The 13,727-nt window shown below is 37.4% G+C and overlaps 1 protein-coding gene across 1 annotated transcript in view; it reads right to left on the bottom strand.

The window, feature by feature from the left end:
* Nucleotides 1-13,727, bottom strand: part of LOC132545148 (structure-specific endonuclease subunit SLX4-like) — a 39,306-nt gene that overhangs the window by 5,897 nt on the left and 19,682 nt on the right. Inside the window, exons 13-19 of the mRNA XM_060208824.1 lie at nucleotides 11,688-13,414; nucleotides 10,322-10,449; nucleotides 7,482-7,595; nucleotides 4,380-4,467; nucleotides 3,084-3,204; nucleotides 1,594-1,651; nucleotides 780-872 (exon numbers count right to left, since the gene is read on the bottom strand). Of these exons, the coding sequence (XP_060064807.1) occupies nucleotides 780-872; nucleotides 1,594-1,651; nucleotides 3,084-3,204; nucleotides 4,380-4,467; nucleotides 7,482-7,595; nucleotides 10,322-10,449; nucleotides 11,688-13,414 (2,329 nt within the window). The remainder of the gene's footprint in view (nucleotides 1-779; nucleotides 873-1,593; nucleotides 1,652-3,083; nucleotides 3,205-4,379; nucleotides 4,468-7,481; nucleotides 7,596-10,321; nucleotides 10,450-11,687; nucleotides 13,415-13,727) is intronic.

Genomic DNA, 13,727 nt, shown 5'->3' with positions numbered 1-13,727 from the left:
TTATGTTAAAGAACCAATATTAACCGCCTGGATCTTTTTGTTATTGAAATGTAGTTTGAAGACTTTAACACATTTGACCCCTGTGACCTTTAAAAAGAGACAAGAGGCCTAGCGGCCTTGATGGTCACCTGAGATAAGCAATGTTGAATATAAAGGATAGTTACCAAGTGTCATGAAATTGTGACACTGAATATAGTAAGGCAGTGTCAACACATGCATATTATCAAAAATTTCATCCTAAATTAATGATTCTTCCAGTGGGAAATAACCAACAATATGCTCAAATACAATGCATAATTTTTTTTGTGCTTTTGTCCAAATGTCAATTTTATTCAAAATTAAAAAAAAAAAAAAAGCATTAAAAAAAGAGCAGTGTTTTGAAGCAAAATATGGTCTTATTTTCCCTGTTGGTAATCAGGCTTTACCTTATGATGCATCAGACCAAATTTGGCTGAAATATTTCCAGGTATGAAAGAGGGATAGTGTTTTATAGAAAAAGTTGATGCATGACACACGGAGCAAGACGATGGACGAAACCCGATGACTATAGGTCATCTCAACCCTTTGGGTCGGATGTCCTAAAGATACTACTTATGTGCAGTATTTTGATGTGTATAGTATGCAGCACACGATACACACCAAAATACTGCAAAATACACACATCAAACTACAGCACACTATATTCATCACAATACTGCATACATCAAGATACTTTATCAAAAAAAATATCTAAAATATCATTAACACATAAAAATATTGTGCATCTATCAAAAACTTACCTCATACATGAGGATTTTCACATAAATATCAGTGCGAGATTTCACAAACTTTTCTAACTTTTCTGAAATCATTGAGTCATCTTTTCGTGACACCTGTAACAAAAGACGAGATTTAGATGAAAAATGTGTGTGATTTAGCATGTATACCTGTGTAATTCAGTATGTACATCTGTTTGGTGATTCAGTAGATACACTTTTGTGTACTTGAGCAGGAACACTTGAATAATTTAGTAAGTACACATTAATATTTAGTGGAAACACCTACATGTGATTGAGTATGTACACCTGTGTGTGACATAGTCAGAAAATTCTGTGTGTGGTTTAGTTGGAGCACATGTGTGTGATATAGTAGGAACACCTGTGTGTGATACAGTAGGAACGCTTGTGTGCTGTACCGTAGCAAGACCTGTGTGTATCATTTGGTAGGAACACCTATGTGTTATTTATTATGTACACCTGTGTGGATATACATGTAGTAGTAACACCCATGTGTATTATTTAGTCGGAAAGCCTATTTGTGATTTAGTTTGTACACCTGTCTGTAATAAAGTGTGTATTATTTAGTAGGAACACCTGTGTGTGATATAGCAGTAACATCTATGTGTGATATAGTAGGAACACCTGTGTGTGATTTAGTTGGGACACATGTGTGATATAGAAGCAACATTTATGTGAGTAGTTTAGTTGAAGCACATGTGTGTGATCTAGAAGGAACACTTGTGTGTGGTTTGGTTGAAGTACATGTGTGTGATCTAGTAGGAACCCGTGTGCGATTTAGTTGAGACACCTGTGCAATATTGCCCATTCCTTGTACCTGACTCAGCTCAAGGTCTTCTGTGGTTCCTTGCATATAACTTTCTTCCATCATGTCACTGTATAAAAACAAAACAAGATTTGATTGAGAAACACTATGCCCCTGAAGAGAAGCCAGTTATGAATTCAATACATCAAAGGTGCAGGTGAACAAATGTGGTATTTGTTGGAAAGTCATTTGGAATGCATGTGACAGATATGAAAAGAATATTGGCAGATACCAAAGCATTATCTAATAGAGTATAAGATGCTAATTGGTATGGAGACTATAGGACATAATGCAACTATAACATAAATCTAATTCTGCCAAATAAAGAATGATATCTTCTTGTTATTACTCTGTTTCTTACTGTTATTTTTATTATTGAAGTCCAACAGCTCAAGCAAATATTGGTGGATTTTTAGCTTTTCTGGTACCTTATTGACATAAAGGATTTTAAAAACCAAAAACTCTGTCAAATGTTGATGAATTTTGACCAACATCTAACTCGTCCAAGATCTTATTGATATAAAGCAATATTTAGTTCTAATCTGATGAAAAAGTCTCAAGCTGTTTTTCAATGGAAACCCTACAATAAACAAATAGCTGGATCAACAGAGTCAGAGACAGAAGCATTGAAACATATGCCCCTGATCTCCAAAAGTGACAGAATAGTAAGGTTTAATCGTGACAGTATAATGCTGTTTAACAGTGAAAGTATAGTTATGTTTAACAGTGACAGTATAGTGAGGTTTAACAGTGACAGTATAATGAGGTTTAACAGTGACATTAAAGTTAAGTTTAACAGTGACAGTATAATGAGGTTTAACAGTAACAGTATAGTGATTTTTAATAGTGACAGTATAGTGATGTTAAACAGTGACAGTATAGTGATGTTTAACAGTGACAGTATAGTGAAGTTTAACAGTGACAGTAAAGTGATGTTTAAGTGACAGTAAAGTGATTTTTAACAGTGACAGTATAGTGATTTTTAAACAGTGACAGTATAGTTATGTTTAACAGTGACAGTAAAGTGAGGTTTAACAGTGACAGTGTAATGAGGTTTAACAGTGACATTAAAGTGAAGTTTAACAGAGACAGTATAATGAGGTTTAACAGTAACAGTATAGTGATTTTTAACAGTGACAGTAAAGGGATGTTTAAGTGACAGTATAGTTATGTTTAACAGTGACAGAATAGTGAAGTTTAACAGTGACAGTATAGTAATTTTTAACAGTGACAGTATAGTGATGTCTAACAGTGACAGTATAGTGATGTTTAACAGTGACAGTAATGTGAGGTTTAACAGTGACAGTAAAGTGAAGTTTAACAGTGACAGTATAGTAATTTTTAACAGTGACAGTATAGTGATGTCTAACAGTGACAGTATAGTGATGTTTAACAGTGACAGTAAAGTGAAGTTTAACAGTGACAGTATAGTGATGTTAAACAGTGACAGTATAGTGAAGTTTAGCAATGACAGTATGGTGAAGTTTAACATTATTCTGTACCTCTGGATTGATTCCTGACTGGAGTTTAACTCATCAGATTCCTTGGTTTGTTCCTTGCTAGAAGAGGATCCCTCTTTGTTCTCTTCCTCCTCATCATCCTCGTAGTTACTATCTGTTTCATCTAATGGAATTGAAAGACAATATATTAGAGAGCCAACACTCTTTAGGTCTAATATTGCAATTATGTTCCTGGACGTATTCCACCGGGTATTCATTAGAGATCCATCACTATGTAGCCGTCATCAGGACGGTCATATAAGTGGTCAAACTCTTAAGTATAATTTTGCAGTTACAAAATTTGATGTCATAATGGACAAACAAGACAATGGAAACAGAAACGTAACAGTTCTTTTCAGGTAAGTAAGAATTCAGAGGTGGATTTAAAAATTCTGTAAACACTATAGATACAAATAGGTTCATGACTTAACTGTTCTTAGTTAGGTGCTCCAGATGGTGTTGGCTCCTGGTTAATTTAATCATAAGATTATGCAGACTTTTAAACTAAGTAATATTCTTTTCAAATATTTTATCTGAAAAGAACTTCCTTTTTTGTTTCCATTGTCTTGTTTGTTCATTATGACATCAAATTTTATATCCTTTATTTCATTATTATCTGATGGAATTCAAACAAAGCACATCCACTTTTAGGTATATTACTTGCAGGAAACATAATATAATAATGACAGGGTAGACTGATCTGTACAGACACTAAGGGATATAATCTGTAGGTGATTGACTGGGTAAACTGATCAGTCAAGACACTATGGGAGATAATCTGTAGGTAATTAACTGGGTAAACTGATCAGTACAGACACTAAGGGATATAATCTGTAGGTGATTGACTGGGTAAACTGATCAGTCAAGACACTATGGGAGATAATCTGTAGGTAATTAACTGGGTAAACTGATCAGTCCAGACACTACAGGAGATAATCTGTAGGTGATTGACTGGGTAGGCTGATCAGTCCAGACACTACAGGAGATAATCTGTAGGTGATTGACTGGGTAGGCTGATCAGTCCAGACACTACAGGAGATAATCTGTAGGTGATTGACTGGGTAGACTGATCAGTCCAGACACTACAGGAGATAATCTGTAGGTGATTGACTGGGTAAACTGATTAGTCCTGACACTCAGGGAGATAATCTGTAGGTGATTGACTGGGTAGGCTGATCAGTCCAGACTCTACGGGAGATAATCTGTATGTAATTGACTGGGTAGGCTGATTAATCACGATACTAAGGGAGATAACCTGTAGGTGATTGACTGGTTAGGCTGATCAGAAGAGATACTAACATTGGTGAGTTTTAGTGTAGACATCCTTCAACAGGTTTACCATCCTCTTTTTACCAACGGGGCGTACACCAATCTTCAGTACCTCTCTCTACAAAGAAAATGTGTTTTGTGTTAAATTCTTATAAAACCATTATATCTTATCAATCCTAGAGTTTGTTTGCCAAATCTTATCTATCATAGTGTTTTTTTTACATATTTTATCTATCCTACAATATGTTTTCGGCATATGCTACTTATCATATAATTTGTTTGACATATCCTATCTATCGGAGAGTTAGTTTGACATATCCTATCTATTGGAGAGTTAGTTTGACATATCCTATATAACGGAGAGTTAGTTTGACATATCCTATCTATTGGAGAGTTTGTTTGACATATCCTATCTATTGGAGAGTTAGTTTGACATATCCTATCTATTGGAGAGTTTGTTTGACATATCCTATCTATTGGAGAGTTAGTTTGACATATCCTATCTATTGGAGAGTTAGTTTGACATATCCTATATAACGGAGAGTATTTGACATATCCTATCTATTGGAGAGTTAGTTTGACATATCCTATATAACGGAGAGTTAGTTTGACATATCCTATCTATTGGAGAGTTAGTTTGACATATCCTATCTATTGGAGAGTTTGTTTGATATATCCTATCTATTGGAGAGTTAGTTTGACATATCCTATATAACGGAGAGTTAGTTTGACATATCCTATCTATTGGAGAGTTTGTTTGACATATCCTATCTATTGGAGAGTTAGTTTGACATATCCTATCTATTGGAGAGTTTGTTTGACATATCCTATATAACGGAGAGTTTGTTTGACATATCCTATCTATTGGAGAGTTAGTTTGACATATCCTATATAACGGAGAGTTTGTTTGACATATCCTATCTATTGGAGAGTTAGTTTGACATATCCTATATAACGGAGAGTTAGTTTGACATATCCTATCTATTGGAGAGTTAGTTTGACATATCCTATCTATTGGAGAGTTTGTTTGATATATCCTATCTATTGGAGAGTTAGTTTGACATATCCTATATAACGGAGAGTTAGTTTGACATATCCTATCTATTGGAGAGTTTGTTTGACATATCCTATATAACGGAGAGTTTGTTTGACATATCCTATCTATTGGAGAGTTAGTTTGACATATCCTATATAACGGAGAGTTTGTTTGACATATCCTATATAACGGAGAGTTAGTTTGACATATCCTATATAACGGAGAGTTAGTTTGACATATCCTATCTATTGGAGAGTTAGTTTGACATTTCCTATCTATTGGAGAGTTTGTTTGATATATCCTATCTATTGGAGAGTTAGTTTGACATATCCTATATAACGGAGAGTTTGTTTGACATATCCTATCTATTGGAGAGTTTGTTTGATATATCCTCTCTATCCTTGAGATTATTTGATATATCTTATCTATCCTTTGTTCTATCTATCCTTTGTTCTACATATCTATATCTAACCTAAGGTTTGTTTGAAAAATCCTACATTTCTTTTTTGTCATATCCTGTCTATCCTAAAGCTATAATAATTGTTTGACAAATCATATCTATCTTAGAGTCTTTGACACATCCTATCTATCCTTGGCTTTATTTGACATATCCTATCTATCTTAGAGTCTTTGACACATCCTATCTATCCTTGGCTTTATTTGACATATCCTATCTATCTTAGAGTCTTTGACACATCCTATCTATCCTTGGCTTTATTTGACATATCCTATCTATCTTAGAGTCTTTGACACATCCTATCTATCCTTGGCTTTATTTGACATATCCTATCTATCCTTGGCTTTATTTGACATATCCTATCTATCCTTGGCTTTATTTGACATATCCTATCTATCCTTGGCTTTATTTGACATATCCTATCTGTCCTTGGCTTTATTTGACATATCCTATCTGTCCTTGGCTTTATTTGACATATCCTATCTATCCTTGGCTTTATTTGACATATCCTATCTATCTATATCTGTTTGACTTATTCTGTCATTTTTTTTTACATATATTTGGAAACAATGCCTTAATTGTAGAGTAGAACCCTCATACTTGCACCTAACAAGAGGCCCAAGGAATCTGCATTGCTCACCTGGCTAATTTAGCTATTCAGTCATTTGATAAATAATATCAAATATGACAAACAATTTATGATATGATTTCCCTATTTGGTCTTGCCCTTGTGGTCAAACAGAGATCAGATTCACTGTTCATAAGAATTGCTTCAGACCAACTTAAACAATATGATTGTACGAAAGAAGGACATTTAAGAACTTACGCTCTCCTGTCCTAAGGGGCTGGGACACACCATTTATACTGTTGCTTTAATCAAAGAATATTTTGACCAAATTTGGACCATATCCATTTATTCTTAAAGTAGGACAAGATTTTAAAGAACATGCAAAATTTCCGCTTTTGGGCCCGCCCTTAAGGCTCATGGGAACTGAGAACCAATCCTTGCACAAACTTTGTTCCTCTTCACTCACAAATACTTCTGACCAAAATTGGGTGGTATCTAATCATTCTTTAGGGAGATGTAGGATTTTAAATGGGCCCTGCCCCTCCTTTCTGAGGGGGTCGGAATCCACTGTTTATACACAACTGATTTGGCTTCACCCAATAATACTTCAGACTAAATTTGGGAAATATCCATTCATTACTCCAAGAGGAGTAGGATTTGAAAGAATTTACTCTATTTCTCCTATTGGGCCCCGCCCCTCAGGCCAAAGTGGGCTGAGACCTACCACTATTTATAAAAAATTGCTCCTCTTCACCCAACAATGGTTCAGACCAAATTTGGGCAAAATCATTGCTACCGGAGGAGTAGGATTTTAAAGAATTTGCACTATTTCCAAAATCGGACTCTGTCCCTCCAGCCCTAGGGGGCCAAAACCACTGTTTATTCAAAATTGATTCTTCTTCACCCAACAATGCTTCAGACTAAATTTGGGCAAAATCCAATCATTTATACTGGAGTAAGCTTTTAATGACACTTATTAAAGTTCAAATCTGCTTAAAACATATTTTTGTATTCAGCAAGTTACCAATAATGACTAAAAATCTATTACACAAGGATGTACAGAAAACTTACCTTGAGTTGTGGTGTGTTCATGTCATCATACTGAGGCATCGGAGTGAAGGGAGATGGTGGTACCCAGGCTGAAGAAGACTTTTGATGACTGGACACAGTCGGTGTCTTAAAACGCTGTAACATATACTAGACACTTTGTAACAACCCTACAATGACTGCAGTATGGGAGTGAAGGGAGACCGCGGTACCCAGAATTTAGTAGACTTCTGTCAAATGGACACAGTGTCTTAAAACACATTAACACAAAGACACTTTGTAACAACCCTACAATGACTGTGGTATTGGAGCGAAGGGAGATGGTGGTACCCAGGATGTAGTAGACTTCTGTCAAATGGACACAGTGTCTTAAAACACATTAACACAAAGACACTTTGTAACAACCCTACAATGACTGCGGTATTGGAGCGAAGGGAGATGGTGGTACCCAGGATGTAGTAGACTTCTATCAAATGGACACAGTCAGTGTCTTAAAACACAGTAAAAAATAATATATGTGGTGATGCTTAATTTAGCTAGAAAATCTACAATGATGCTTAATGTTGGTTGGAAAATCTATGAAGATACCTGATGGTTAGGAATCTACAATATTTAATTTTAGCCACAAAATGTATGATGATAGAAATTATATTTCGGTTAGAAAATGTACAATGATATTTTGGAACATTTCCTTTTGGCTGGTAATGTCAGAAGAATATTAGTTCTTACAACACAACCAGTAGAAGATGGTAAGGAATCAACCAACTGGTAGCCATCGTATCAAAACTAAAAGCAAGGAAATAAGATTATCAAATCACAATATATATCCCACTACAGAGATATAGACACTTGTATCCCACTACAGAAATATAGACCCTTGTGTCCCACTACAGAAATATAGACCCTTGTGTCCCACTACAGAGATATAGACACTTGTGTCCCACTACAGAGATATAGACACTTGTGTCCCACTACAGAGATATAGACACTTGTATCCCACTACAGAAATATAGACACTTGTGTCCCACTACAGAGATATAGACACTTGTGTCCCACTACAGAGATATAGACACTTGTGTCCCACTACAGAGATATAGACACTTGTGTCCCACTACAGAGATATAGACACTTGTATCCCACTACAGAGATATAGACACTTGTATCCCACTACAGAGATATAGACACTTGTATCCCACTACAGAAATATAGACCCTTGTGTCCCACTACAGAGATATAGACACTTGTGTCCCACTACAGAGATAAAGACACTTGTGTCCCACTACAGAGATATAGACACTAGTGTCCCACTACAGAGATATAGACGCTTGTATCCCACTGCAGAGATATAGACACTTGTATCCCACTACAGAAATATAGACCCTTGTGTCCCACTACAGAGATATAGACACTTGTGTCCCACTACAGAGATATAGACACTTGTATCCCACTACAGATATATAGACACTTGTGTCCCACTACAGAGATATAGACACTTGTGTCCCACTACAGAGATATACACACTTGTATCCCACTACAGAGATATAGACACTTGTATCCCACTACAGAGATATAGACACTTGTATCCCACTACAGAGAACACACCTAGAATGTACTACACCCTGTATCCCACTACAGAGATATAGACTCTTGTATCCCACTACAGGGAACACACCTAGAACGTACTGCACACCCAAGATCCATAAAGAAGGGAATCCATTATGGCCTATAGCAGATTATACCAGTTCCATTTGTTACAATGTTTCCAGGCCAATAGCAGACATTCTACGACCCCTGGTGGGAATATCAGAACATCAGGTCAACAAGATTTCCAAGAGGAATCTTGGTGACCACCATTGTTTGATCTTCATTTGCTCTTTATAAGTTGGATTTTTTCCCTTTTTTCTCTTCTCCATGAAAGCCTCCTGGAAGCCATTTTTTTCTGATCAGTCCCAAAATCAAATGGCTAACCAGGAACCAAAGGGAAATCAACATAAGATATTCAGAGAGATTATTGCGGTAGTTCTAAAGCAATACCCATAAACTTTCAATCGAAATTCAAGATGGAGGTCTGTCACCATTGTGTTTTTCTGATTAGTCCAAAAAACAAAATGGGCACAACAAGGGACCAATGGGAACCTACATATGATGTATGAAAGAGATCCATCCAGTGCTTCTCAAAAAATAGTCATAATAATCTTAACTTGGTGAAAACCAAGATGGCCGTCTGACTGCCATTTTGAAATTTGAGACAGATCCATCCAGTACTTTTCAAGAAATAGAGATAAAAAGTCAAAATTCAAGATGGAAGTCTGTTCGCCATTTTGTTTTTCTGACCAGTCCCAAAAACAAATGGGCACAAGGGACCAAGGGGAACTTACATATGATATTTGAGAAAGAGCCATCCAGTACTACACAAGAAATAAAGACATCAAAAATTATTTACAAATGGACGGGCTAAAAACACAAATGAAAATATGTCTGCAGTACTCATCCAACATGATCAGAAATTCATTTCATACACTGAAGTGTTTCTTTTCACCAACACACCTACTGATAAAGCACTTGTTACCATTTGGAGCCACCTAGAGCAAGACCAGTCATGGCAAAAGAACCTCAATCTCCCTTTCCAAGACATCATGGATTTACTAGAATTATTTGTGCTTACAACAATATACTTTGCCTTTTGAGATATCAGCAACAGTTTGGAACAGTCACGGGCAGCCAAGCGTCAGTGTTTGTGGTTGACTAATTCATGAAGCACTTGCAGAGAGAGATTATAGCCACAACAACCCCTGTAGAAAGCAAGTACAGTTTGTGGAAGCATTATGTTGATGACATATTGGAGATTAGAACTATAAATCTACCTTAGTGTCGCCTTGACCTTTATCAGAGTGGTGTCCCTTTGGTGTCACAGGGGAGATGTCGCACACACCCCTAAACCCAGCTCCACTGTCATCAAAGTCATCCCAAACATCCTGAGGGATTGACATATCTGAAAAACAAGCATCAATAAAACTGAAAAATCAAAAAGTACTTCTTCAATGATTTCACTATCAGCTGACAGTGGTGGTCTCTCTATGAAATCACAGTTACAAGACAGTGGTGGTCTTTCTATGACATCACAGTTACAAGACAGTGCTGGTCTCTCTATGACATCACAGATACAAGACAGTGCTGGTCTCTCTATGACATCACAGTTACAAGACAGTAGTGGTCTCTTTATGACATCACAGTTACAAGATTGTGGTGGTCTCTCTATGACATCACAGTTACAAGACAGTGGTGGTCTCTCTATGACATCAGTTACAAGACAGTGGTGGTCTCTCTATGACATCACAGTTACAAGACAGTGGTGGTCTCTCCACGACTTCACTATCAACTGAATGTCAGTATCTCAGTGACTTCACCCTCAGTTCAGAGTGTATCTCAATAACTTCAGACACCAAAGTGGCAGCATCTAAATGACTTCACCATCACCGGAGAGTGGCAATATATCAATGACTTTATAATTACCAGAGAGTGACAGTATCTCAGGGACTCTACAGTCACCAGAGAGTGACAGTATCTCAGGGACTCTACAGTTACCAGAGAGTGACAGTATCTCAGGGACTCCACAGTCACCAGAGAGTGACAGTATCTCAGGGACTCCACAGTCACCAGAGAGTGACAGTATCTCAGGGACTCTACAGTCACCACAGAGTGACAGCATCTCAGGGACTCTACAGTCACCAGAGAGTGACAGCATCTCAGGGACTCTACAGTCACCAGAGAGTGACAGCATCTCAGGGACTCTACAGTCACCAGAGAGTGACAGTATCTCAGGGACTATACAGTCACCAGAGAGTGACAGTATCTCAGGGACTCCACAGTCACCACAGAGTGGCAGTATGTCGATAACTTAACTGTTACTTAGAGTGGCAGTATGTCAACAAATTTACTGTCACCAGAGAGTGACAGTATCTCAGGGACTCTACAGTCATCAGAGAGTGACAGTATCTCAGAGACTCCACAGTCACCACAGAGTGGCAGTATGTCGATAACTTAACTGTTACTTAGAGTGGCAGTATGTCAACAAATTTACTGTCACCAGAGAGTGACAGTATCTCAGGAACACCAGAGTCACCACAGAGTGGCAGTATGTCAACAAATTTACTGTTACCAAAGAGTGGCAGTATCTCAATGACTTTACAGTAAGGTGAGAGGTCATATGAACCTCATAACATAATTTACCATGGTCAGTGTTTGGTATTGCTGGGTTATTTTCAGTTTTGACAGGTGACATCTCAATCTCCATATCCCGCTCATTGGAACAGGTCAAAGGTTGTGTACTGGGATTATTTGTTTTTGTAAACTTCCATTTCCTTTTTGCCTTTGCTATGAATATGGGCGAGCCCTGTGACATTTCCTGAAAATTATCTCCAGTACATTCAACGTCACAGTCACTGGGCAGAATGTTGTTCACTTGACTACCGGATATTTTGTCCTTTTTTAATATGTTTGTGTCCATTGACGACTTACAGGGCCCGTCCGGTAGTTGTTCACACAGTTTCCTTGGGCTGTACTTCTTTGTGAGAGAAAACGTTGGTGAATTGATTTCTACCTCATTCAACACAGACTTTCTGGAAGAAACTGAATTTGTGGAGTGAAGGCGAGATTTTGGAATCTTGGAAAAAGTCATCATGTCTTCTATATAGTATCCATCAACTTCTGCCTTTTGGGCAGAATCTGGTCTTTTTTGCTTGGTAAAAGGTGATGGGCTCCCAAACAAATCTAGTCCAGAAGTGTTAGGAGAGGACATATTGGACAGTTTCCTTGTTTCTGAAGGTACAAACACAGCCACTGGTGATTTGACTTTATGATCTGTGGATCTCTTTCGTTTCCTAGATGGGGAGGAGGACAAGGATAAATATCTACATCCTGCTGTTTCTTCCTCAACCGAATCTGGACTGAATCTGCCAGGAGAACTGTCTTCAGGTAGCTGAAATGATTTTGATGGAGAAGATTTAAACTTCATCAATTTTTCCTTCTGTGAAATATCCATATCGTCAAACACATACATGTCATTTTTTGTTTTACTCAAAGAATGAAGCCTAGAGTTACTCTGCACTAACTGCGGTGAGAACTGTTTACTTTCACCTTTTCCATCAGATTCAACTATAAGACTTTCATAGTCACTTTCATCACTGCAGATGATGATAGCTGCCTCATCTGTCTTTCCTTCTTGTATTGTTTCTTCGGTTTGTTGGATACAATTGTCATCTTTCCCTGTCCTCCCCGAGATATAAAGTTCATCTGGGGATGGAGCTTGATGGTCCCCGAAACTATTATTTGAAGAGCTATCACTAGCACTAAATATTTCCACATCATTGTCCTCAAAGATAAGACTTCTATTCTTGGGAGTTCCAGTTCCATATTCTTCACTCTCTTTATTTTGCACATCACCGGTCATGTCAAAACTTTTATCCTCGAAAAAGCTGTTGATTTCCTGCTGCATTGTGTCGTCTTCCTTATCTAAATTATCTCCCTTGTCTTCAAACTCATTTATAAGAGGACTTTGTGTCTTACTGGACTGAATTTGTTCAGATATTTTTACATCTGATATAGATTCTACTGTTTTATTTGAATGTGGCTTTATATCATGAAGTACAGAAGAACTTGTCACCAGTAATACTTCATCACCAATTTTTTCATCACCATCATCATCAGCGTCATCATCATCATCATCATCATCATCATCATCATCATCATCATCATCATCATCATCATCATCATCATCATCATCATCATCAAAGGAATCTCCCCAAATATCCTTTAAAATTTTGTCCACATTTGATTGGCAGTTATTAATCATATCAAGGTCACCCTGGCTGTCCTGGTTACTAGCTGCTGTGTCTGATACAGTAGGAATCTGTGGTAAATATTCCTCACAGATCGCTGCCAGCTCAGTGAGGTTTAGTCTGAAGGGAAAGTGAAAAAAACAAGAATCATGTGAAAAGTTCATACAATTCCTCACCAATGATTACAGATATAGACAGGGATAAAACACTGACAGGTCAGCAAGGGCCCTGTGGCTTGGCTAGAACTCCCCCTCCCACCATCACCACCCATCCTTAGACACACACACCTGACTAACAGATACTGGCAAGACCTTAAGTATAGTCTGCCACAAAAATCAAGACTATTACAAAAAATACAACAACAACATAATAACAAGAGATCCCAGAGGGATCTTGGCGCCCACCATTTGAGGATCTGTTTTCAGTTCTTGAA

The sequence above is a fragment of the Ylistrum balloti genome, unplaced genomic scaffold (assembly GCF_031769215.1).
Source record: "Ylistrum balloti isolate Yb309-2 unplaced genomic scaffold, AGI_CSIRO_Ybal_v1 Utg369830, whole genome shotgun sequence".
In the NCBI taxonomy this organism is placed as follows: domain Eukaryota; kingdom Metazoa; phylum Mollusca; class Bivalvia; order Pectinida; family Pectinidae; genus Ylistrum; species Ylistrum balloti.
The sequence above is the reverse complement of the archived record's forward strand: the minus strand, read 5'-3'. Positions and strand labels throughout refer to the sequence as shown.